Below are 24,164 nucleotides of genomic sequence, written 5' to 3'. Positions count from 1 at the left end.
GACTTGGGGGTACAGCTAGGAAAGAGCTAGGAGAGCAGAGAGAAAGTCAACTGCTGGAGACAATGAGGCTGGACCAGGTGGGGACAAGGTGATAGGAAATGATTGGTGATAGGAAAGAGATCTGCCCATTCATAAAAAGGCATTGCTAGTAGATTTTATCTCGACATTCTAAAATCCTGTAGCCAAAGGTAGGTAGGTACCCAAGCTGGGGCTGAGACCTAAGGCCACAAGACCTAGCCTAGTCGGGACCACCTCTTCTTCCCCTCCAGGCCTGTCCCGCTCAGTCCAGTCCTGTCAGGCTATAAGGGGAGTCCAACCTACCGGCCCCTAATAGCCAGGCAATCAAACTCTGAGACCAGTCGGCGAGGGCAATGTGCTTTAGCACCATCATTCCTCAGTCTGCTCTGTCCCCACATCTCAGAGCCAGGCTCAAATGAGGCAGATGCAACTCACACCCCCAGAGGGATGTCCCATGTGCTGGGGTTGGAGCTGAAGCGCCACACCATGAGTCTCTGTGCAACTTTGGGCCAGTGGCTCCCCCTCTCTGAGCCTCAGTCTTCTCCTCTATAGAAAGGGGATAGTATCCAGTGGGGTTACGCCTAAAAAGCAGTCGGCATGGGGCCTGGCACATAGTAAGAGCTTAGTAATGGTTTCTGCTTAGATCATGTTTCTATTATGCCATACGGTTTATTCATTTCTGTACCCTCAATGTAGTTTAATAATTGCAGTGGGCTGAGCACTTACTACCTGCCAGGAGCCACTGTAGGCATTTGACACAAAGTAGTTCATTTTATCCTAATATTAATTAAAACAACTTTAGAATTATTATTCCCATGTACTATGATGATGATCTTCATTTTACAGATGAGGAGATTGAGGCACATGGGGGAAGAGGCTCGCCCAGGGTCACATAGCTGGTAAGCAGTGCAGGTTATGGAGAAGTATGACTGTATCCTACCCCGCAACCCAAGGGGGATTAGAAATGGAATAAAGACACAGGAAAAGTAAAACCAGAGAATGAATAGAAGAAAATGAAGTAGAATACCTTTGTGCCCGGCTGGCGTGGCTCAGTGGTTGAGCATCAACCCATGAACCAGGAGGTCACAGTTCAATTCCCAGTCAGGTTACATGCCTGGGTTGAGGGCTCTATCCCCAGTGTGGGGTGTGCAGGAGGCAGCTGATCAATGATTCTTTCTCATCATTGATGTTTCTCTCTCTCCCTCTCCCTTCCTCTCTGAAATCAGTAAAAATATGTATTTTTAAAAAGAATACCTTTGTGATTTAACAATAGAAAGGGCCTCCTTGATTAAATTTTACAGGCACAATCCACAAAATGGATAAGTTCTATTACATTGAAATTAAGAATTTCCCTCTAATGAAGAATATCAAGAATATAAGCAAATCATCACATGACGGAATGGGAGGATATATTTGCAAAGCTGAACAGTGTAGCTAGCTCACAAGGCCATTCAGAGTTAAATGGTTTAATAAATATAAAATTCTTAGAACAGTGCCTGCCTCTATCTAAACATTATCTGTAATTGTTGAAACTGACAAGGGCTCTCTATCCCACTTCTATTCTGTAGAACTATGCAAGCACATATGTAATTATAAATTTTTTATCTTTAAATTATTTTTTATTGATTTTAGAGAGGAAGGGAGAGGGAATCATTGATTGGCTGCTTCCTGCACGCTCCCTACTGGGGATCAAGCCCACAACCCAGGCATGTGCCCCTGACAGAAATGGAACCTTGGACCCTTCGGTCTGCAGGCTGATGCTGTATCCACTGAGCCAAACCAGATAGGGCAATTATAAATTTTTTTCCCCTCTTTTTTTAATTTATTATTAGTTAAGGTATTACAAATGTGTCCTCATCTCCCCTCAACACACCTTTTCATTTTCTTTCCTCATAGTTCTGCAGGTGGTGAGTCCAAGATCAAGGTGCTAGCAGGGCTGGTTTCTCTGAGGCCTCTCTCCTTGGCTTGCAGACCACTGCCTTCTCCATGTCCTTTTCTCTGTGCTGGCACATCCCTCGAGTCTTTCCCTTTTCTGATAAGGACACCAATCATATTGGACTGAAGCCCACCATATGCTTTCATTTAACCTTAACTACTTCTTAAAAGGCCCTATCTCCAAATACTGTCACCCTCCGAGGTGTACCGGGGCACAGAGCTTTAACACACGAATCTTTGGGGGCTGCAATTCAGTCCACAACAGTCTCCATGACAGAGAAAGAACAAGGTGCCCTGGAAATGCCCAGCAGGGGCCTCTAACCCAGACTTGGTACATAGGAGGTCTCTTTAGAAAGAGATGGAAGTTGCTTAGGACTAAAAGACAAGGTTGGAGTCAGGAGCTGATAATTTAAATGAACACAACTCTCTGAGGCATAGACCGTGTATTCCTACGGTGGAGTCCTATCCGTCCCGAGTGTGGGGCGCTTGCCTGGGAGAATGGGGGGCTTACTTAAGGGTCCCTGTTCGGGCGCCATATGCCGGGGTCCAACCCCAGCAGGTCCAGGGGTCCCCAAAGGTGTGGACGGAGTCAGCGAAGAAGGAATGACACGGAGGCAGCATTCAGTTGACCAGCATGGTTGGGTTCTCTCTCCTGGTTCTATCCAGGATCTCCAGTCAGGTTCTGTCGTCAGGTTCTGTCGCTAGGTTCTCCAGACTGGTTCTGTCCAGGTTCTAGTCAGGTTCTCTTGCCATGTTCTATCCAGGTTCTGTAGCCAGGTTCTGTCTCTAGGTTCTTCAGCCAGGTTCTCTCGCTAGGTTCTGTCTCTAGGTTCTGTGGCCAGTTTCTGTCCAGGATCTTTTGCCATGTTCTCTCGCTAGGTTCTGTCTCTAGGTTCTGTGTCTAGGTTCTGTGTAAAAAATTTTTAATATCCACATTAAAATAGTAAAAAATAAAATCAACAGTGAAATTAACTTGAGTAATACATTTTTATGGAGGATCCAATCAAGGGTCTATGATTTTGGTAGTCACCTCTCTTTCGCCTCCTTCAATCTAGAAGTGTCCCCAGGCTTTTATTCATTCATTTGGTTAGGGACTGATTATGCCTTTCATGACATAGATCTGTTTGAAGAGTCCAGGTCAATTTTTTCACCTTTCCTTTCCTTTTCTTTCCCTTCCCTTTCCTTTCCTTCCCCCTTCCTTCCATCCATCCTTCCTTCCTTTCAGACACACCTCAACTGGGGTGTGTCTGATTGTCTCCTCAAGATTAGATTCAGGTTAAACACTTCAGGCAGGACAAAGTATTTTGTAGGTGATGTTGTGTCCTGCTCAGGACATCACAGCAGGGGGCATGTGAACATGGCCAGTCCCATCACTGGTGATGTTAACTTTGATCACTTGGTTAAGGTGGTGCCTTCCAGGTTCCCCATTGGTACCTTTTCCCCATTACAATTAACAATCAATCTGCAGCCCTAGCAGGCTTGGCTCAGTGGATAGAGCGTCAGCCTGTGGACTGAGGGGTCCCAGGTACGATTCCAGCCGGGGGCACATGCCTGGGTTGCGGGCTCGTTCCCCAGTAAGGGGTGTGCGGGAGACGGTCATCAATGATTCTCTCTCATCATTGATGTTTCTATCTCTCTCTCCTTCTCCCTTCCTCTCTGAAATCAACAAAGAAATATATTTAACAAGAAATCTGCAGGCTGGTCCTTTGAAGCGGAATGTCCACTTCCTCAATGATGAGCCTTGCATGAATCATTTATTCATCTATTGGCTGAAAAATGGTGATTTTCTAATTCAACCTTTCCATCTGCATGTAATAGTTGGTCCAGATTTTTATTTTTCCCAAAGGGGATGAAGCAACACTCAAATCTCAGCTCCTCACCAGCTGGGTCTCCCAGCCTCAGTTCTCATGCCTCTGGAACTCAAAAAGAGGGTAAGAGGTGCCAGGCACTGTTCTATGCCCTTTGGCAATTCCCTTACCTCTCCCTGGGCACTTCCTCATCAGTCAACAGATGGATTCAGGTGGATTCTGGCTAGGGACACTACTGTCCCTTTGGCCCTACATCCTGCCCTAGGGAGAATCTCGGATGCCAGGTGCAACCAGGGCAGTGGGCACAGTCCCCCAGAAGGCACTGGGCCAGCTAAGGCAACCCATTGCTCAGTGGGAGTGGCAGAGGTCAGCCGAACAGGAAGAGGAGGACAATAGCTGAACCTGTTGCCATGGAGAGCTTGGTGTTTGCCAGCTGGGTGGGGCCCGACGCGGCAGCCCTCAGCAGCTAAGCCCAGGGCCCACTCTCCCTTTTCACTTTGTCCCTCTGCTGGGTCCTGGTGTGGCTGTGATGCACAGTGGCTCACACTGGGGACTGCAAAGCCTGTCATTTAACCAGGCTTGAGCAGGGTCGTAGCAGTTAGAGGCCTCCAACAACTACAGTTTCCAGAACACACAGCGAGCTCTTGGTCTAGCCTCAGCTGCCCAAGTGGCCCGCTTTGAAGTAGAACAAGGAAATCTCTTACCTGCCCTGAGAACTGAGCGTCCTGGCTTTTGCGAGATACGTTTGTGTCTTTGTTTCTCGGATCTGCTCCCGCCTGAGCAATCCCGGTTACAAGCCAAACCTGGAGATGGTGAGATTACCTGGTCCTCTCACACACACATGCATGCTCTGTATCGGGTGGGGTGGCGGGTCGTTCACTGTCAGATGGAGGAGACTGAATCATTGAAAGGTCAGCTCCTTGAGGGCAGAGGCTTGGGTTGCCTGGGTTCCCTTGGTAATCTAGCGCCTTGTATGTGCTCTCTAAATGTTTGCTGGTCTAACCAACAAGCGAACAGGACATCTTGCCCTTGTCTTCCATTCCATTGCATCCTTTCACATTGCTGTGCTAGCTCCTATCCTAAAGGACTTAATCTCTCTGCCCAGCCTCCAGGCCTTTGCACGCACTGTTTCCCTCTCCCCGGAGCACGTTCAGCTTACTAGTCGGTGTGTCTGTAGAGATAGGACAGAGCCTGGCACCGACCACGACCACGGGTACATTAAATATTTAATGAGTGAATGAATGAATGAATAAATGCCCTTGTCCTTTGTACACTCCAGGAAGCAGGGACACTCAGGACCCTCCCTATTCATTTCAGTCCCCGCCCGCCACCCTGGAATGAATGCATCTTTTTATCTGCTCGGAAGAGGTTCGGGCTGGGGCAGGGGCAGGCCAGGCCAGGCGGAGAACTGGATTGGGGGCTGCCCTCGGCCTTTCCCAGGCCTTCTAAAGGTATGCTTTTCGGGACGTTGAGAGTTTGCACTCTCTCCCCCAAACTCAGCCTCAGTCACCGGGCTCCCACGGCCAGTCCCCCGCTGGTTACACCCCGTCCCCCCTTCCCCGCTCTCCCCCCCCCCCCCCCCACACTCAACCCACAGCACGTGGCCCAGGGCCCCAGCTTCCTATTGGTAACTCGTCTCCTTCCTTCCCCTCGATTCGCCGGGGTCCAGCCTCAGCTCCCCCCTCCGCCGCCCTGCGGTGGTATAGCCCGCCGCGGCTTAGGAGGGGCGGGAAGGTCCACTGCGCTGCAGGGCAGGGAAGTCGGGAAGAGCCGGACGAGGCGGGCTCCCTCTGGAATGTTTCGGTCGGCTCCACCCGAGTCGTTGAAGCGCGGCGTGGATTGGCCAAGAGCTCCAGGAGGCCACTCTTGATTGGTCGGGCGCGGTCTCCGGCCCCGCCCCCCGTCCGAGGCTGCGGGAGAGGCCCCAGCCGGAGTTTGTGGAGGGCAGAGCCGGGCGCGCGCAGGGAGGCGGCGGCGCAGGTGAGTGGTCCCCGCAGGCGGGTCACGGCGCTGCGGCTCCGGGGACCTTGTCGTGAACTCGCGGGGATCGGCCGATCGTACGGGGTGGGGCCGGCCCGATGGACGCGGCGGCCGGAGTCCGCTGGACTGGCAGGGGGATGCCTGAGGCCCCTTCCCAGCCGGGCGCCTCCCTCCCCATTCGGGGCAGGGGGCCTGCGCTTCCCGCCGCTGGAATGGGTCTCCAGCCGCACCCTGCCGCTGCGCCCCTCTGGACAGCCCCGTCCCGACGGGAACAGACGGGGGGTCGGTGTTTCCGAGCCCTACCCAGGCACCTCCCCGGAGCTGGCCGCGTCCCAATCCTCCAGGGCCCAGGCGGGGCTTGGGAAGGACCGGGTCCCGATCATAATAATGAAAAAAACCACCCCGACCAGCATTAAGTGAACACTTACGTGTCAGGTATCTACCGTGCGGACCACTGAATTTAAACACCTCATGAGAGGGACTGTTACTTCTCTTAGGAGTGAAGTGGCAGACCCAGAGGTGGAGTGACTTGCCCAAGGTCGCACAGCTAGTAAGCGGCAGATCTGGGACTCGAACCCAGACCTCAGAGGCCAGACTACATGGCTACATGTCCAGTGGCTTCATGGCTCAGATGTCCCTGAGCAGCTCCTCCACCTGCTGCTGCCCCCCTCCCCCCACCCCCACCACACACACACCATACATACTATCTGGGCCACACCTGCTGGTCTTTGCTTTTCCCACCGCCCCCACACCCACCCTCCAGAGTTCAGCAGACAGCTGCCTCTTAAGCAATAAGCTGTCCCCATGTTTCTTCTTCCCTCAGTGGGAAAGCAAGGCCGGAGTATCTGGGTCCTGAGAATAGAGTGACATCTTCCGGGGAGAAAGTCAGGGGCCAGGATGCTGGAGTCCCATGCCTGCTGGGTCCCCCTGGGAAGCCTGGGCCCATGCCAGGGCAGTAGGCGTTCTCCCCGGAAACACCCAGGAGCTGGTTTTTCAAGACTGAATCAGAGGCCTCCCGCCCTCCTCTGCAAAGCAATACCCTGCTGGACAGGGGAACCTGGGCGTGGTACCCCCTCTCCAGCTGAGCTTGTGTGAGCTCCCTTCCCTGCTTCCTGCTCCCCCCCCCCCCCACACACACACCCCTCCCCCCCTCCGCCCCATTATAATTCTGTGTGGCTGTAGGGTTGCTAAGTTTCAGGCCTTTCACAGGGAAGAGAGGATGGGGATGCTGGAATTCCAGCTAATCCACTCAGCTCTGGGGCTGAAATTCTTCTTCTCTGGCCCTGTGTTCAGGTGTGAAGGGAGCCTGAGAACCAGGGGAGAGGGTGGCAGGTACCACCTCCGCGGCATACATGTTCTGAGGATTGGGGCCTCAGATAGCACGCAGAATGAAGATACAAAATATATTCATCCATTCTACAAATATTTCTTGAGCACCTACTCTGTGCCAGGCACTGTTCCTGGCACAGAGGATTCGATAATAACAAGAGAAAAATCTTGGGGAGCTGTCATTCTAGCAGGGGAGTCAGACAGCAAACAAGCTAACAAGTAAAGAAGACACCTACAAAGGATGATAAGTGCTATGAATAAAATATGAGGGGGTGGCATGATAGAAACTCTGGACAAAGGGGGCTCTCAGAGGAGGTGACTTTAGAGCTGAGGCCTGAATGACAAAAAGGGAACCAGCCCTGCAAAGACCAGGCAGAGGGCACAGCCAGCGCAAAGGCTCTGCAGCTGGACCAAGCTTGGCATAGGGTGGCTGAGGCAGGAGATGCAGCCAAGGTGGCGATTCTGCGAGGCAAGGGTCACATTAAGAAAACTGTTGTAAAATTTGAGGCAGGGGGGTAACACGATCTGCTTTACATTTTAAAATAGAGACATGGAGTTAAATAACAGCCTAAGACTGGAAGACAAGAGTTCTGCCAGGGCAACATGTAATTAAGTTCATGGGCCTAAGCCGTCTGGACCCTAGGGGCAATTCTAAGATGGTGGGGCAAACTTGGGAGGCTGCCTGGAGGAGGTGGCCTAGAGTAGGCCCTGGCAGGCAGAGAGGACTGGAATGTTCCTGGGCAAGGCAAGGGAGGAGGCAGTATGATAACGACAGTAATAATAACAGCTTCCTTAAATTGAATGTCAGGGAAAGTGCTAAGCAGGTTACATGCATAATCTCTCTGAATCCCACAAGCATTCAGAGACAGGAATTCCGTTCATTTTTCAGATGAAACTGAGGCCCCTTCAAGTGAAGTGACTTGCCTACGGCTACACAGCTGGTAAGTGGCAAAGGTGGGATTTGAACCCAGGCCACCCTGCCTCTTCTGTCTTGGAAGGCAAAGTCATTAGCCACCCACCTCACAGATGAGGACACGCAGCCATCCTGAACCAGGGTAGTGACTGTGGGCAAAAAGAATAAGGAGGTTGAGGCTATTCACCAGCATTTATAGTGTGTTCCAGGAACTGTTCCTGGCACATGTAGGGTTTCCTTAGAACTCAGAGAGCTTGAGATACTTGCCCCAGGCCACACAGCTATGAAGTGGGGAGGCCAGATTTCAGACTCAAGCCCTTAGCATTCTGCCTTCCAGTGTATGGAGGGGAATCAGAGGAGGTGATGATGAGTATTTTTGTTTTTAATCATTGAGTGTAATGAAATAACTTGAGACAGTAATGGTTTATCCCAGTGGTCGGCAAACCGCGGCTCGCGAGCCACATGGGGTTCTTTGGCCCCTTGAGTATGGCTCTTCCACAAAATACCACAGCGGGCACGCAGGTACAGTGCGATTGAAACTTCGTGGCCCATGCGCAGAAGTCGGTTTTCGGCCTGGGCGAGTGTATTTTGAAGAAGTGGCGTTAGAAAAAATGGGGGGTGTCGATTGGTCGGAAGACAGGAGACATGGCGCAGGGGGGCTGCGGGATACGCAAGGCGGGGGAGGCGAGCAATTCATGCGTACCTCAATCAGATTGAGGATGTTTTTAGCAAAGGCCAGCTTAGGAGTACCCTAATTAAGTTAATAACAATGTACCTACCTATACAGTTTAAGTTTAAAAAATTTGGCTCTCAAAAGAAATTTCAATTGTCGTACTGTTGATATTTGGCTCTGTTGACTAATGAGTTTGCTGACCACTGGTTTATCCATTCAGAATTTATTTTTTGTCAAATATTCAGTTAGTGCCTACTGTGTTTTAGATCCAATGATGGGTACTATCAATGAAGTAACCAATAAAAGACTAGTATTAAGCCCTGGTCGGTTTGGTTCAGTGGATGGAGCCTTGGCCTGCGGACTGAAGGGTCCCAGGTTCGATTCCAGTCAAGGGCATGTACCTTGGTTGAGGGCTCATCCCCAGTAGGGGGCATGCAGGAGGCAGCTGGTCGATGTTTCTCTCTCATCGTTGTTTCTAACTATCCCTCTCCCATCCTCTCAGTAAAGAATCAATAAAATATATATTTTTTAAAAAGACTAGTATTAAGGATATATATATAGCATTAGTATCCAGAATATATAAAGAGTTCCCACAAATCAATAAGAAAAAAAGACAAGCTGTGTAATAATATTTATTTATTTATTTTAATGCTTCATGAAGAAAGTTTTATTTATTTGTTTACTTTTTAAAATATGTTTATTATTTTATTTATTTATTTTAAAATATATTGTTATTGATTTCAGAGAGGAAGGGAGAGAGAAAGAGATATAGAAACATCAATGATGGCCCTGGCCGGCTTGGCTCAGTGGATAGAGCATCAACCTGCGGACTGAAGGATCCCAGGTTCGATTCCAGCAAAGGACACATACCTGGGTTACAGGCTTAATCCCCAGTAGGGGGAATGCAGGAGGTAGCCGACCAATGATTCTCTCTCATCATTGATGTTTCTATCTCTCCTCCCTTCCTCTCTGAAATCAATAAAGAAATATATTTTTTTTTGTCATTAATTACTTTTATTTTGCATAATTACTTCCATTTAAGAAATATATTTTTTTTAAAGAAAAGAAACATCAATGATGAGAGAAAACCATTGATCAGCTCCCTCCTGCATGCCCCCCACTGGGGATCGAGCCTGCAACCCATGCATGTGCCCTGACTGTGCATGTGCCCTGACCGGGAATTGAACCAATAACCTGTTGGTGCATAGGACGATGCTCAATCCACTGAGCCATACCAGCCGGGCTGTGTAATTATTTTTAAATGGGCAAAGACTGCCCTAACCGGTTTGGCTCAGTAGATAGAGCGTTGGTCTGAGGACTGAAGGGTCCCAGGTTCGATTCCAGTCAAGGGCATGTACCTTGGTTACGGGCATATCCACAGTAGGGGGTGTGCAGGAGGCAAGTAACAAAAAAGGCAAATCGAAGTGGTTAATAAATGTATTAAAAGGTATTCAGCATCATTGATTATGAGGAGAGTGGGGGAAAAAACACACACAAAAAGGTAGAGATACAATACCTGTCTCCATGGGTAGATGAAGCGCCTGCCCTGTGCTCAGGCAGGTGCTGACAAGCAAGGGAAAGGGGACCATAGAGGTGGGACCTGTGTTTTTGCTGGGGAACAAGACCCCCTTGAGGGCAGAGACTACTCCTGTGCCTCTTTATCTCCCCAGAGCCAGGCATAGAATCTGGTGGGCTGGTGAATATTAGGATAAATCATTCAACAAATACTTATTGAGCATCTGCTATGTGCCAGGCACTGGTCTCTGCACTGAGAATATAGGTATGAATAAGACAGAATTCCCTGCCCTTTTAGAACACAGATAATGAACAAGCTAAATGGATGAAATATATTTTCTACCTGAAAGATGTGAGAGTGATTTATATGGATACCAGGGAGCATAGCCAGGGCAAAGGCCCTGAGGCAGGACTATGCCTAATGTGTTGGGATGAGGCCTATGTAACAGGAGGGAGTGAGCGAGGGGGAGAGTAGGAGGAGGTGGGGGCAGGGAGGTTAATGGGGGTGGGCAGATATTTGGGGGCTCATGGGCTGAGGGGAGAACATTGACTTTTATTCTGAGTTAGGTGCCCTGGGAGGGTTCAGAGCGGAGGACAGATATGATATGGCTTATGTTTTACAGGATCACTCTGGCTACTGTGTTGACAAGAGACTGTGGGGGGCAAGGGTAGAAGCTGGAAAACCTGGAGGAGGCAACTGCACTAGTCTAGGTGAGTGATGATGGGGCTGGACCAGGTGCTACTGGAGGAGGGGTTGGAGAATAGATGAATGAACGAACGAACGAATGATGGATGCATGAGGATGGGTGCAGCCCACTGGGCTCAGCTGAATCTAGGACAGCTCCCAGAATAGGCGGTCTGAAGGGAGGGAAGGAAGTCTTTACACAGAAAAATAGAATTTGGTTTCATTTGATCCTCACCACAACCTGCCAGGGATAAAATGTCCCCATCTGCAGACCAGGCATCTGAGGCCCAGGAAAATAGCGCCGCTTAGGGGACAGCTTTTGGTTATTACCTTGGGCTTGGGAGTCAGACCTGAGGATGCAGCCAGCCTCCGTGACTTTGGACATGTGACTGAAGAATGAAATCTGAATTCTTTCCCAGTCTATAAGGCCCTGCACAGTCAGCTAACGTCACCTCTTTTACTTTCCTTCTCCATACCCTCCCATTGCTTACTCCGCTCCATCTCCACTGGTCTCTGGTTGATCTGTGATTCTCCTCAGAACCCGCCATGGCTGCTGCCTCACTCAGAGCAAAAGCCCAAGTCCTTCCTGCAGCCCACAAGGCCCTGCTATGTATGCCTGTCACCTCCTTACCTCTTCTCCTCCTGTTCTCCCCCTTACTCACTCTGTCCCAACTACATAGGCCTCCTTATTGTTACTCAGACACGCCCAGCACTTCAGGGGCTCTGTATTGGCTGTGCCTTCTGCCTGGAACGTTCTTGCCTCACATCCCCGTGTGGATGCTTCTTCCCATCAGTCAAGTCTCAGATTCAGCTTCACCTGCTCAGAGAAGCCCTCCCTGACCTTGTTTATAGACCTGTTCTTGTTTGATTGTCTTCATGGGACTATTAGAAGTTATATTAGCTACACCTCTCCTCTGAATGAATGCCTCTGGGCAGCACAACATGGCCCCATTTAGCCAGGATAGCACCTAGGAGTGAACTAGGAAAAGGCAGCCCTTCCTCCGAGCACACACACCACCACACCAGGGTCTGGTGCTTTTGCCCAGTGAATAACTGTGTAACTGCACATGGTGGCCCAAGCCAGGGACCTGCTTATTGAAGGAAGTATCTGAAATGGTGTATGGATTATTGTAAATACCCCAAAAATATTGTTTGATGGGAGGGAGAGGGGAGTAAGAGAGACAGTGGGGGGAGAGAAGAAAGAAAAATATTCTATCAATCCTGACAGGTTGTGCCTCAGGAACAAACAACTTAGTGGCTGAACAAGAATCTTAGTGGTCAAACTCCACAAAGGTTTAATTTTCATTCCTGCTCCGTGTCCATTGCAGCTTGTTGGGAAGTTCCACTCACTGTAGTCACGTAGGGCCTGGCCTGATGGAGCCACCACCATTTCAGTTGTGGCTGGTCACCCTGCCAGGGAGAGATAGGTCTCCAGAGGCTCTCACTCTAGTAATTAAATGCTTCAGTTCAGAAATGTCACATGTTACTTCCTCTCACAACTCACTGTCCAGAACTAGTGACATGTCTGCCCAATCATAAGGGTCTGTAAGTGCCTCTGCCTATGTGCTTTGAAGGGAGGGCCAGACATTTTTTGTATAGCACTAATGACTGTGACTGATCCTATATAATAAAAGCCCAGCAACTGAAGCTGTGGAACAACCAGAGACCAGAACGACCACGGCCCCTCCTCCCCCAGCCAGCCACACCCTCCCCAGCGAGCGGTTAGGGGCAATCAAGCAGGCAGGCGAGCAGTTAGGAGCGATCAGGGAGGCAGAGGCGGTTAGGGGGATCAGGGAGGCAGGCAGAGGCAGTTAGGGGTGATCAGGCAGGCAGGCAGAGTGGTTAGGGGCCAGCAGTCCCAGATTGTGAGAGGGATGTCTGACTGCTGGTTTAGGCCCCATCTGCGGGATCCTAAACTGACAGTCGGACATCCCCTGAGGGGTCCCAGGTTTTGAAAGGGTGCAGGCCAGGCTAAGGGACCCCTTCCCCCCTCCCATGCACGAATTTCGTGCACTGGGCCTCTAGTAGAAAAGAGGAATTTAACCACTCTGGGCCTCCATTTTCTCATCCGTTAAATGGGTGTAATCATCTATAACAGTGGTTCTCAACCTTGGCTGCACATTAGAGTCACCTGGGAATCTTTTTAAAATCCTGATTTCTGGGCCTTATCCTCCGGAAATTCTGTTTCTTTGTTACTAATGTTGTGACCCCCACCCCATAACAAAGAAACAGAATTTCCAGAGGATGGGGCCCAGAAATCAGGATTCTAAAAAGATTCCCAGGTGATTCTAATGTGCAGCCAAGGTTGAGAACCACTAATCTATAATAATAAAAGTATAATATGCTAATTAGACCGGACAGCCAAACGACCTTCTGGACGTCCTTTCAGACGAAGCCGCAGCGGCAGGGGCAGAGGCAGTTAGGAGCGATCAGGCAGGCAGGCAGGCAGGCAAGCAGTTAGGAGTGATCAGGCAGGCAGGCAGGCAAGCAGTTAGGGGTGATCAGGAAGGCAGGCAGAGTGATTAGGGGCGATCAGGTAGGCAGGTGAGCAGTTAGGGGCAATCAGGCAGGCAGGCAAGTGGTTAGGGGTGATCAGGTAGGCAGGCAGAGTGGTTAGGGGTGATCAGGCAGGCAGGCAAGTGGTTAGGGGTGATCAGGTAGGTTGGCAGAGTGGTTAGGGGTGATCAGGTAGGCAGGCAGAGTGGTTAGGGGTGATCAGGCAGGCAGGCAAGTGGTTAGGGGTGATCAGGCAGGCAGGCAAGTGGTTAGGGGCATCAGGCAGGCAGGCAGAGTGGTTAGGGGTGATCAGGCAGGCAGGCAAGTGGTTAGGGGTGATCAGGCAGGCAGGCGAGTGGTTAGGGGCATCAGGCAGGCAGGCAGAGTGGTTAGGGGTGATCAGGTAGGCAGGCAGAGTGGTTAGGGGTGATCAGGCAGGCAGGCGAGTGGTTAGGGGCATCGGGCAGGCAGGCAGAGTGGTTAGGGGTGATGGGTCAGGCAGACAGAGTTGTTAAGGGCGATCAGGAAGGCGAGCAGTTAGGAGCCAGTGGTCCTGGATTGCGAGAGGGATGTCCGACTGTCCGAGAGGTCCTGGATTGCAAGAGGGTGCAGGCTGGGCTGAGGGGACCCCTCCCCCACCCCCCAGCATAAATTTCGTGCACCAGGCCTCTAGTAACATAATATGATCCCTACATCACGATGCAGTGTAACAATTAAGTAAGGTCATGGAGCAGTTAGCATGGGGTTGTATAGATAGTAGTTGCTATTATTATATACTAGGGGCCCGGTGCACGAAATTCGTGCACTGGGTGTGTGTGTGTGTGTGTGTGTGTGTGTGTGTGTGTGTGTGTGGGAGTGTCCCTCAGCCCAGCCTGCCCCCTCTCACATACTGGGAGCCCTCAGGCGTTGACCCCCATCACCCTCCAATCGCAGGATCGGCCCCTTGCCCAGGCCTGACGCCTCTGACAGAGGCGTCGGGCCTAGGCAGGGGACCCTCATTTCCCCCCATCACTGGCTCTGGCCCCCGCCCAGGCCTGAGGCCTCTGGCCCAGGAATCATGCCTGGGCAGGGGACCCCCATCTCCCTCTGATCGCTTGCTCCACCCCCTGCCCAAGCCTGACGCCTCTGACCCAGGCTTCAGGCCTGGGCAAGGGGACCATCATATCCCCCCAATCCCCGGCTCCACCCCCCACTCAGGCCTGATGCCTTGGCCAGAGGAGTTGACCCTCATCACCCTCCGATCACCAATCACCGGATCGGCCCCTTGACCAGGCCTGAGGCCTCTGGCCTAGGCGTCCGGCCCGGGCAGCAGGGACCCACAGCTGCAGCGGCCCCGCGATCGTGGGCTCTGCTTTAGGCCCAGGCAAGGGACCCCGAGCTCCCGGGACTGCCAGCTTCGACCGTGCCCAGCTCCCATCGCTGGCTCCACCCCTACTTCCTGCTATCACTGGCCAGGGCGGAAAAGGCACCTGATTCTCCGATCATGGCTGGGGTCAGGGCAAAGGCGGCCCCAGGGCCGCCTTTGCCCTGCCCCCCAGCTCTTAGCTCCCCCCTGGGTTTCTGATCACTGTCAGTGGCAGGGGGCTTCTTCCTGCTTTCCCTTTCACCTCCCTGCATTGTGCCTACATATGCAAATTAACCACCATCTTCTTGGCAGTTAACTGCCAATCTTAGTTGGCAGTTAATTTGCATATAGCCCTGATTAGCCAATGAAAAGGGTATCGTCGTACGCCAATTACCATTTTTCTCTTTTATTAGATAGGATGAGTATGAAAGTGCTGGGGCCAGGGATTTGAACTGTTCGCTGTCATTGGGCCTGTAGGTGCTAAGGTTGGGGAACGATGTCCTGGGGCCACTGCGCAGGCCCTAAACCCACTTTCTCTCCCTGCAGATCTCCTGGGCGTGCTCCCTCTTCCCGCTGCTCATGCCACTGGGACTGGGGCGGCGGAAAAAGGCGCCACCGCTGGTGGAAAATGAAGAAGCTGAGCCAGGCCGTGGTGGGCTGGGTGTGGAGGAGCCGGGGCCCCTGGGTGGAGGTGGGGTAGGGGGGCCCCAAATGGGCTTGCCTCCCCCTCCCCCGGCCCTGCGGCCCCGCCTTGTGTTCCACACCCAGCTGGCCCACGGCAGTCCCACTGGTCGCATCGAGGGCTTTACCAATGTCAAGGAGCTGTATGGCAAGATCGCGGAGGCCTTCCGGCTGCCAGCTGCCGAGGTACACATCAGGGAGTCTCGGGGTTCTGACGGTGGGCTGGAGGCCTGGACGTGCATTCTGGTCCTGAACTGTGGCTCAGTGCCAAAGCCGCAGATGCGGAGGCCTATGCCACACAGAATTATGGGCAACTGGAGACCAGGGCTGGATGCTGCATTCCCATCATGCATTGAGAGGCTTGCACCCCAGTGGATTGTGGGGGCTGGAGGTCCGGTGCAAGATTCACTTCTCCAGATGCATAGAGAGGCCTGACCCCAAGGACTTGGGCACAAGGAAAGAGGACAGGAGGGATTGAGCACGAAGTAGCCACAGGGGTCTCAGTAGCTGGGTGGGTGTCTGCCCTTCATGCTTTCCACAAGCATGTACTACGCACCCACCGTGGGCCAGGCTCTGTGCCCTGGAACCGGCAGGGAGATTTTTGCCAGGACAGAAATTTCAGCCCTTGCTGAGATGACATCCCAGTGGGGCCCTGCCCTGGCTCCTGGAGTGGTCAGGCACTGGGGTGGGGACCCCCAGGCCTTTCCAGAATCTCTTTCCTTCTTCCTCAAAGGACGAGGGAGGGAGGTGAGAGCTAAGTGTCTCCTACCTCTGCAGGTGATGTTCTGCACCCTCAACACCCACAAAGTGGACATGGACAAGCTCCTGGGGGGCCAGATTGGGCTGGAGGACTTCATCTTTGCCCATGTCAAGGGGCAGCGTAAGGAGGTGGAGGTGTTCAAGTCGGAGGAGGCGCTGGGCCTCACTATCACGGACAACGGGGCCGGCTACGCCTTCATCAAGGTGCCTGAGGGTTGTGTGGGGGGGGGGGGCGGGGGGGGGGAGTTGGGGGGGAGGAGAAGGGTGGCCATAGGTCTGGGGGCGGAGCCACAGGGCTGACAGCTCCTCGCTCCTCAGCGCATCAAGGAGGGCAGCGTCATTGACCACATCCAGCTCATTAACGTGGGCGACATGATCGAGGCCATCAATGGGCAGAGCCTGCTGGGCTGTCGGCACTACGAGGTGGCCCGGCTGCTCAAGGAGCTGCCCCGAGGACGCACCTTCACACTGAAGCTCACGGAGCCCCGCAAAGCTTTTGGTGAGGAGCTGCTGCTTGGACCACCCAATATACCTGGGTCCGGGCTGCAGTGCCACGAACCACCAGGAGGTGGCGCCCCACGCCCAGCAGGCCTAATTGGAAAGAGGGACAGCTCCGCCTTGCCTTGGGGAAGGGGGTGCTGGCCCTCCGCCCAGCCTGGGAGGAGGGTGGGGACGAGGAGGAAGTTGCCCCCGCATCCAGCTTCCAGGAGCCATTAGCCCAGCCAAGCGCCCCCATCCCTGGCCAGCTCCGCCAACCCCCCCAGCCCCTATAAGCCAGGCTTGGCTGCCCTGTGCCAGCCCCCCCACACTTTCCAGTTTGGCTTCACTAACTCTCAGGAATGGGCTCCAGGCCCCTAAGGTGGGGGTGGGGGACTCTGAAACACTTCCCCAAGCAGCTAGGGCTGGTCCATGGCCCAGCAGCTATTATGCCCCTCCCTCCCTCCCCCCTATGACCCTGGGGAGAGCAGCTAGAGATCAAGGCCCCATCCCCTTCCTTTCCCTTGGGCCCTGGGAGAGATGTGATCCCCTTTAATGTCCCTTTTAGCCTTTTCCATTCCCAGCCCCTGGCTGCCCCTCTCCCACCCATGCCAAGTCTGTCAGGAATCCTGCCCTCCTGGGATCACCTCAGCCCCCACTGCCCCTGGAGCCTGCAGGAGCTTGGAGAAGGTAGAGGGGAGTGTCTAAGACCAGGATGTCTTGGTTCCTGTCCAGAACATGCTGGAATTGGCTTCCCCCACTCTCACACCTCCCCTGTCGCCCACAGACATGATCAGCATGCGTTCAGGGGGTGGCCGTCCTGGCTCTGGCCCCCAGCTGGGCACTGGCAGAGGGACTCTCCGGCTCCGATCCCGGGGCCCTGCCACTGTAGAGGATCTGGTGAGTGTTCCAGCTGGGCCCCGGGCCCCCTTCCCTGCACACTCACAGGGTGCAGTATCACCTGTTAGCTGAGGGGCTCCAGGCACTGGATTCAAACCCACCTCTGCCTCCTCCCAGCTCTAGGACCCTTCTTGTTGGCCTTATTAGTTTCCTTATCTGTAAAATGGGGGGATAATAATACTGATAATGTCGGGGTTGTCCTGAGAATGAACTGAGGGTTAATATAGATAAAGTGGCAAAAAGAGACCTGGCACTTAGTAAATACAATTAGAGTTATGTTTACATGATTATGATGCCCCTGTCCCTCCTCCCACCCCACCTCCAGCCCTCGGCCTTTGAGGAGAAGGCAATTGAGAAAGTAGATGACCTGCTGGAGAGTTACATGGGCATCAGGGACACAGAGTTGGGTGAGTGCTTGGCATTTGAATCTGGGAGGGGTGGGAGTCTGGGGGAGGAGGCTTCCAGGTCCTGTGGCCTGGGTCTGCCCTGACCACCTGCATTCTGCTCCCCCACCCCCAGCGGCCACCATGGTAGAGCTTGGGAAGGACAAGAGGAATCCAGACGAGCTGGCCGAGGCCCTGGATGAGCGGCTTGGTGACTTTGCCTTTCCTGATGAGTTCGTCTTTGACGTCTGGGGTGCCATTGGGGACGCCAAGGTCGGCCGATACTAGGACTCCCACTGGACCTTGCGATGACCTGAGCCGGGCCTGGTGGGAGCCCCAGGGATGGGGGCACCACCGCCCAGGCTCCGGCACCCGGCTCCGCCTGGCCCTGGCCCAGCAGTCCCAGGATGTGGCGTGGAGGTGGGGCTGAGCCCCTGCCCCACTCCAGTCGGTACCACTCCTCCCTGATTCCCAGCCTGGCTGGGGTCCCCAGCTGCCCCCCTACTCCCACCCTGTTCCCCACCTACCTCAGCCAGATCAGGCTCTGGGAGGGACCAGCCAGATTGGGCAGCCAGACCCTGCCCGCAACACTTTCCACATCAGCGGCCAAACTGGTCCCTCTGTCTCCCTGCGGCCTCGGGTTCTGTTTGGGGGTCCTGACCTCCTTGTTTCCTGACATAAGGAATTCAAAAGGGGGAGCGTCCCCCCCCAGCAAATGCAATAACCCCCCCTCCCGCCATTCCTCCAGAGGAGCTCCCTACCTCTGCATTTGAAACACAAGTCTGCTGTGAACCCCCCACCTCCCCACCCCACTCCTATGTCTCCCTCAGCCCAGCTCTGGACACACAGGGCATGAGGGATGATGGCGGTGGGCTTTTGTATCTGAATTTGCTGTCGAACATAAAGACTCTGCTGTTGGACCTGTCTGGTGGCCTTGGAGTGAGAGTGTGGGATGGGCCCAGGCTGGGAAAAAATGTAGCAGCTGAAATCCATCCTCCCCGGGCTCCAAATTGAATTAGGAGCTGGCCGTGGCTGCCCGCCCCCTCCCACCCGTTCCGCCTGATGAGGCTTCTGGCTGTGGGCCACCAGGCTTCCAGGCAAGGCCTGAGCTTTTTGGCCGACTGAGGGTTCAAGTCTTGCTCCCTTTGGAACAGTGCCTCCTGCCACCCCAGCCTGATGTGAACAGTGGGCACAAGGCTGCTGGCTACAGCCCAGGGTGGTGGGAAGCACCAGGGCCAGGAGGTGCGGAAGCCTGGCTTGGAAAAAGAAAGCTGGTGGGGAGGGGGCTCAACCGGCCTCAGGCCCGCTGGGGGCTGGGGCAAGTGCTATGGGGAGCAGCCCATCCCTGAAGCTCGGGGAGCAGCCACGATGCCACCACACACCACCTGACTGGATGTGCAGGGTCTGCGGGTGTCCACGGCAGGCCATGCTGTGCACTGGACAGAAACCCGGCCTGCTTGTTTTGACAACCCTCTTCACCCTCAAGGATTTAAGGGGGATCTGGGAAGGGGGTGGGGCGGGACCCTGGCCAGACCAGGAGGGAAGAGCCAGGATTGAAGGGAGGGGAGCCAGCTAGGCTGGAGGTCCCTGCAGGAATGTTGGGGGGAGTGAGCCGAGGGGGGAAATGTGAGCCCAGTCCACTCCCCATTTCCGCTGGGTGGGCAATTGGCCTCCAAGGTGGGGGAAGTGGGAGTGCCCTGAGCTGGGGGTGCGTGGCTATATTCTCTGGTGGGGCAGGGGTAGCAGTTGTCGGGGTTACTCCGTGCATGTGTCCGTACCACTAGGAGCCTTCTACTGAAAGGGTGTGTCTCAGTGTTGAGAGTAGGACTGTATATCTGTGTTGATGATGTGAGACTGTATTGAGGTGTTTGTGGGTATAAATGGCAGTGTCTACATAGAGTGTGGGTATGTGATTGTAGAACTGTGAGCGTGTGTGTCTGGATGTTCCTGTTTCTAGGGTAGGGGGTGACCAGCAAGATCTCGGGGAGTCCAGGGCGTTGCAACTCCTCGTGTTTTGGGTGTGGAGTGTGACTTGGACTGTTAGGGGGTATCTCTGAGTGATATGGCTGGGGGGCTGTATTTCAGGGTGTTAGAGTCAGTTACTATGGGGATGTCTCTGGTGCTGGGGGTGTAAATGCTTTAGTGAGTTCAGGGGTGTGATGATGGCTGACTCCAAGGCTCTGAGGAATGTGGCTGGCTGGGGACAGGCCAAGATGGTGGCTGGTCTCAGGGTGTTCGGGGATATGATAGTGTGTCTTCAGGTGTGAGACTGTCCCTACTTCTCAGGGCAGGAGGTGAGGCTGCAGCTGTGTGTCCACAGGTGTGTCCCTCACCACATCCTGAAGCAGGACCTCCTAGTAGGAGAGCCCCCTGGTCACTGGGCCTCGTCCTCCTCCCCTCCAGGGATATGACTCCCTGCTGCCCTGGCCTGGGCTTTAAGCTCCTGTGTAAATAGTGGGCGGGTCTCCTGGCCTGGCTGGGCCTGACCCAAACTAGTCCACCTAAGGCAGTGCCCACCACCACCCACCCGACATCCATGAAGGCTCTGGCAGGGCAAAGGAGATCTGCTGCCCCCACAAGGGCTAGCCCCCCAACCTCGCGGCCCCCATGGGCGTAGCGGCACCCCCTGCAGCCGCCCCAGCCGGCCCCTGGCGACGCTCACATTTTCCAGTGTTTAGATTTTATCCACTTTATTAATGAGGCAGGCGAGAGGCCCAAGCCTGGGGGGAAGGGGGGTGCTCCTGCCCTACCAAGAGGAGAGGGTCACGGGGGGGCCCAGGACAGATCCATGGGAGCCCCCCTTCCTCATAAGGGGAGCTGGGGCCCAGAGTGACCCCTACCCATTGCCAGAAGTGCAGAGAGTGGGGGTCTCTGCCCTCCCCAGGCCCCTCAATGGGCTGGTGCTGGGTGGAGCAGCCCCTGGAGGCCTGAGTGGGCAGCCAGAGGAGGCAGGGAGCCCAGCGAGGAGCCGCCCCTGTAGGAAGGGAGGGAGGGAGCGGCCTGCCGGAGAGCTGGAGCGCAGCGGACAGCGGGGACTGAGAAGCAGGCGATGGGGACCTGGTGTTCCAGGCACCACCAGGTAAGAAGACTGGGGTGCAAGGATCTCAGGTGGGCCTGGAGGGCACAGAAGGATGGGGCCATGGTTCCCTCTACCTGTTCATCCTGTGTTCAGCCCTATCTGTCCTGGTTGCTCTTAACCATCTGTCCCTTCTCCTTTCCCTTCTGGCCCAGGGGGCAGTAATGCCCTCTCAGCCCTCACCACTGGATATCAAGGGAGGGGTGGTCCTGGGTCAGCCTGAGGCCTCGGGCAGGGACGGGGAGCTGGCGGAAGTGGAACCCTGGGGCATCCTGGGGGAGGTAGCTGTGGTCGGATAGGGCCTGAGTGAGAGGGAGACAGCAATGGAGCTCAGAGATGGGAATGTGGGGGACAGAGATGGGGCCATGGCGACAGACAGTGCAGTGGGGAGAGAGGGGCCCACAGTGGCAGAGGTGGAGCTGTGGGCATCAAGGATGGGACTGGAGTAGGGCTGTCTGAGACGGGGCAGTGGGTCATGTGGAGCCCTAGGATCAGAAATGGGTCCGCGAGTATCACATGGGGCAGGGGACCAGGAATTCGCTATGATGTAAATGGGAGATGGGTCTATGAGACCCAGAGGCTATGATAGACCAGGGGGCTGGGGCCAGGGGAGCCACAGTGAACCGGGAAGTAGGCAGTGAGGCAGAGTGGGGCTGGGAGCAAGAGCTGGGAGGGAAAGAGGCGAAGGAGGAGTCAGGAACTGGGCACCAGGGTCTTTGGAGTTGCCATGGGGTCACTTGGGCCCTAATGACCGAAAAAGGGACCATCAGCTGGTCCCAGTGGGCGCTGTGCCCTGGGCCAGCCTCAACTTGCCCTCCTCTTCTCCCCAGCCCCACCCCCGGCACCTGACATGAACCCCTACGGGCCCCTCAACCTGAGCCTGGTGGGCGAGGCGACCACGTGTATTGCACCTGTGGCCCCCAACGCATCCACTGGGCCACCGCCGGGCATCGGGGGCGCATCACCAGCGCTGCCCATCTTCTCCATGACGCTGGGTGCGGTGTCCAATTTGCTGGCACTGGCGCTGCTTGCTCAGGCCTTGGGTCGCATGCGGCGCCGCCGCTCGGCGGCCACCTTCCTGCTGTTCGTCGCCAGCCTGCTGGCCACCGACCTGGCTGGCCATGTGATCCCGGGGGCACTGGTGCTGCGCCTGTACGCCGCGGGGCGCCCGCCGGCCGGAGGCGCCTGCCACTTTCTGGGTGGCTGCATGGTCTTCTTTGGCCTGTGCCCACTGCTGCTGGGCTGTGGCATGGCGGTGGAGCGCTGTGTGGGGGTGACGCGGCCCCTGCTGCACGCCTCGCACGTCTCGGTGGCCCGCGCTCGCCTTGTGCTGGCCGCGCTGGCCGCCGTGGCCTTGGCCGTGGCTCTGCTGCCCCTGGTGCGTGTGGGCCGCTACGAGCTGCAGTACCCCGGCACGTGGTGCTTCATCGGCCTGGGCCCGGCGGGCGGCTGGGGCCAGGCACTGCTCGCCGGCCTTTTCGCCGGCCTCGGCCTGGCCGCGCTGCTCGCCGCGCTCGTGTGCAACACGCTCAGCGGCCTGGCCCTGCTCCGCGCCCGCTGGCGACGCCGCTCGCGACCGCCATCCCGGACCTCAGGCCCCGACAGCCGCAGGCGATGGGGTGGGCGCGGACTCCGCTCGGCCTCCGCCTCCTCCGCCTCCTCCGTCGCTTCGGCCTCCGCTGCCCCCAGCGGCATCCTGGGCCGTGGCTCAACGCGTAGAGCCCGCGCCCACGACGTGGAGATGGTGGGCCAGCTCGTGGGCATCATGGTGGTGTCGTGCATCTGCTGGAGCCCGCTGCTGGTGAGGGGCGCACCGGCCCCTTCAGCCAAGTTCTGCCTGCTCCCGCCTGGGCCCCGACTACCTTTTCCATCCGAGGATATTCCTGTCCTCTCTCTCTTCCCCAGCCAGAGTCCCGCCCCCTTCAAGCCCCACCTGTCAAGAAACCCGGCCCTTTGCCCTCTCCCTGACGTCCACCCCTCCTCCAAGGCCCCTGATCTTACTTGGGGTCTTCGTAGTTCACCCCAACCCCACAAGCTTCCTCCCCAGCCGCACACCTCTAGGCCCTGACACTCCATTCTCTGGCTCCGCCCCCCTCCCCTTACCACCCCCATACACCGTTTTTCTTCTTCCTTTGGGACACCTGGGATTTCTCTTCTTTCTAGTCCGAGCCCCACTCAATGAAGGCCCCGCTTCTTCGCCGATCTTTCCATAGCTCCTTTTCACGAAGACACCCATTTTCCTCCGTGACGCTCACAACCCCTTTACCTTCCAGTCAAGCTCCCATCCACCCCAGCCCCACCCATCGCTGGGCCCCTTCTCTGACCACCACTCCACCGCTCACAGCGGCTTCTCCCGCAGGTGTTGGTGGTATTGGCCGTTGGGGGCTGGGGCTCCAGCTCCCTGCAGAGGCCGCTGTTTATGGCCGTGCGCCTCGCCTCGTGGAACCAGATCCTGGACCCCTGGGTGTATATCCTCCTGCGCCAAGCCGTGCTGCGCCAACTGCTTCGCCTCCTGCCCCGGAGGCCCGGCGCCAAGGGCAGCCCCGCGCTGGGTCTAACCAGAAGCACCTGGGAGGCCAGCTCGCTGCGCAGCTCCCGGCACAGTGGCCTCAGCCACTTCTAGGCACACCCGGAGGCCCAGCAACTAAGCCAGACCACTCCATGCCGGGCAAGGTCCGCAGCGCGGAGCCTTCGAGGAATAAAGCCATTTTTCGGACCAGCCCAGGGCGGTGTGTCCCGTTGGTGCTACAGCACGCGTGTGGCCGCTGGGGGGTGGCAGAGGCCAGGGCGCTCCTCCGGCGGTGCAGTTCCGGAACTGGCCACGCGGGGGCCCAGGCCGCCTGACGAGGAGCCGGAGCCGCAGGAGCATGCGCAGAGTGCTGCGACCGCAGCCCCAGGCTCCAGCCTCGAGTGGGAACAGTGGGGGTGGTGGAGCGCTTCTGGCCCTGCCGCTGCCAGGACGGACTCCCGCAGCCATTCGCCCACGGGGGCTCTGAGCTCCCCCAACAGAGTCCCAAGGCTGTACCCCCAAGCCACGCCCCATCACAGCCCTGAACCCCTCCCTCCAAGGCCTGTCCATGCTCCCTACCATAGCCCATCCTCCCCTGACTCCCTTCCAATTACCCCCCAGCATAACCCAAGGCATCTTCCCACCCCACTCTCCCCACCTCTCATTACGCCCCTCCATCCCC

At 55.5% G+C, this 24,164-nt stretch overlaps 2 protein-coding genes across 7 annotated transcripts; both read left to right on the top strand.

Annotated features, from left to right (window-relative positions):
* The first annotated feature begins 5,644 nt into the window (after positions 1-5,644).
* Positions 5,645-18,822, top strand: GIPC1 (GIPC PDZ domain containing family member 1). 5 transcript variants are annotated; one of them, XM_059696652.1, is made up of 9 exons: positions 5,645-5,741; positions 7,960-8,011; positions 10,795-10,882; positions 15,244-15,564; positions 16,156-16,341; positions 16,456-16,636; positions 17,402-17,514; positions 17,840-17,921; positions 18,034-18,822. In XM_059696652.1, the coding sequence occupies exons 4-9, from the start codon at positions 15,277-15,279 to the stop codon at positions 18,183-18,185; spliced, it is 1,002 nt and encodes a 333-aa protein (XP_059552635.1). In that variant the 5' UTR covers positions 5,645-5,741; positions 7,960-8,011; positions 10,795-10,882; positions 15,244-15,276; the 3' UTR covers positions 18,186-18,822. The 5 variants fall into 5 exon arrangements, with proteins under 5 accessions (XP_059552635.1, XP_059552638.1, XP_059552639.1 ...); XM_059696655.1 differs by having other exon boundaries at positions 15,216-15,564; XM_059696653.1 differs by lacking the exon at positions 5,645-5,741 and adding an exon at positions 6,523-6,832.
* A 1,151-nt stretch (positions 18,823-19,973) lies between these two features.
* Positions 19,974-23,692, top strand: PTGER1 (prostaglandin E receptor 1). 2 transcript variants are annotated; one of them, XM_059696645.1, is made up of 3 exons: positions 19,974-20,976; positions 21,804-22,774; positions 23,333-23,692. In XM_059696645.1, exons 2-3 carry the CDS (start codon positions 21,824-21,826, stop codon positions 23,594-23,596), a joined length of 1,215 nt encoding a protein of 404 aa, XP_059552628.1. In that variant the 5' UTR covers positions 19,974-20,976; positions 21,804-21,823; the 3' UTR covers positions 23,597-23,692. The 2 variants fall into 2 exon arrangements, with proteins under 2 accessions (XP_059552628.1, XP_059552627.1); XM_059696644.1 differs by lacking the exon at positions 23,333-23,692 and having other exon boundaries at positions 21,804-23,066.
* Positions 23,693-24,164: the final 472 nt, after the last annotated feature.

Source organism: Myotis daubentonii, chromosome 5 (genome assembly GCF_963259705.1).
Source record: "Myotis daubentonii chromosome 5, mMyoDau2.1, whole genome shotgun sequence".
NCBI classification, from domain to species: domain Eukaryota; kingdom Metazoa; phylum Chordata; class Mammalia; order Chiroptera; family Vespertilionidae; genus Myotis; species Myotis daubentonii.
The sequence above is the reverse complement of the archived record's forward strand: the minus strand, read 5'-3'. Positions and strand labels throughout refer to the sequence as shown.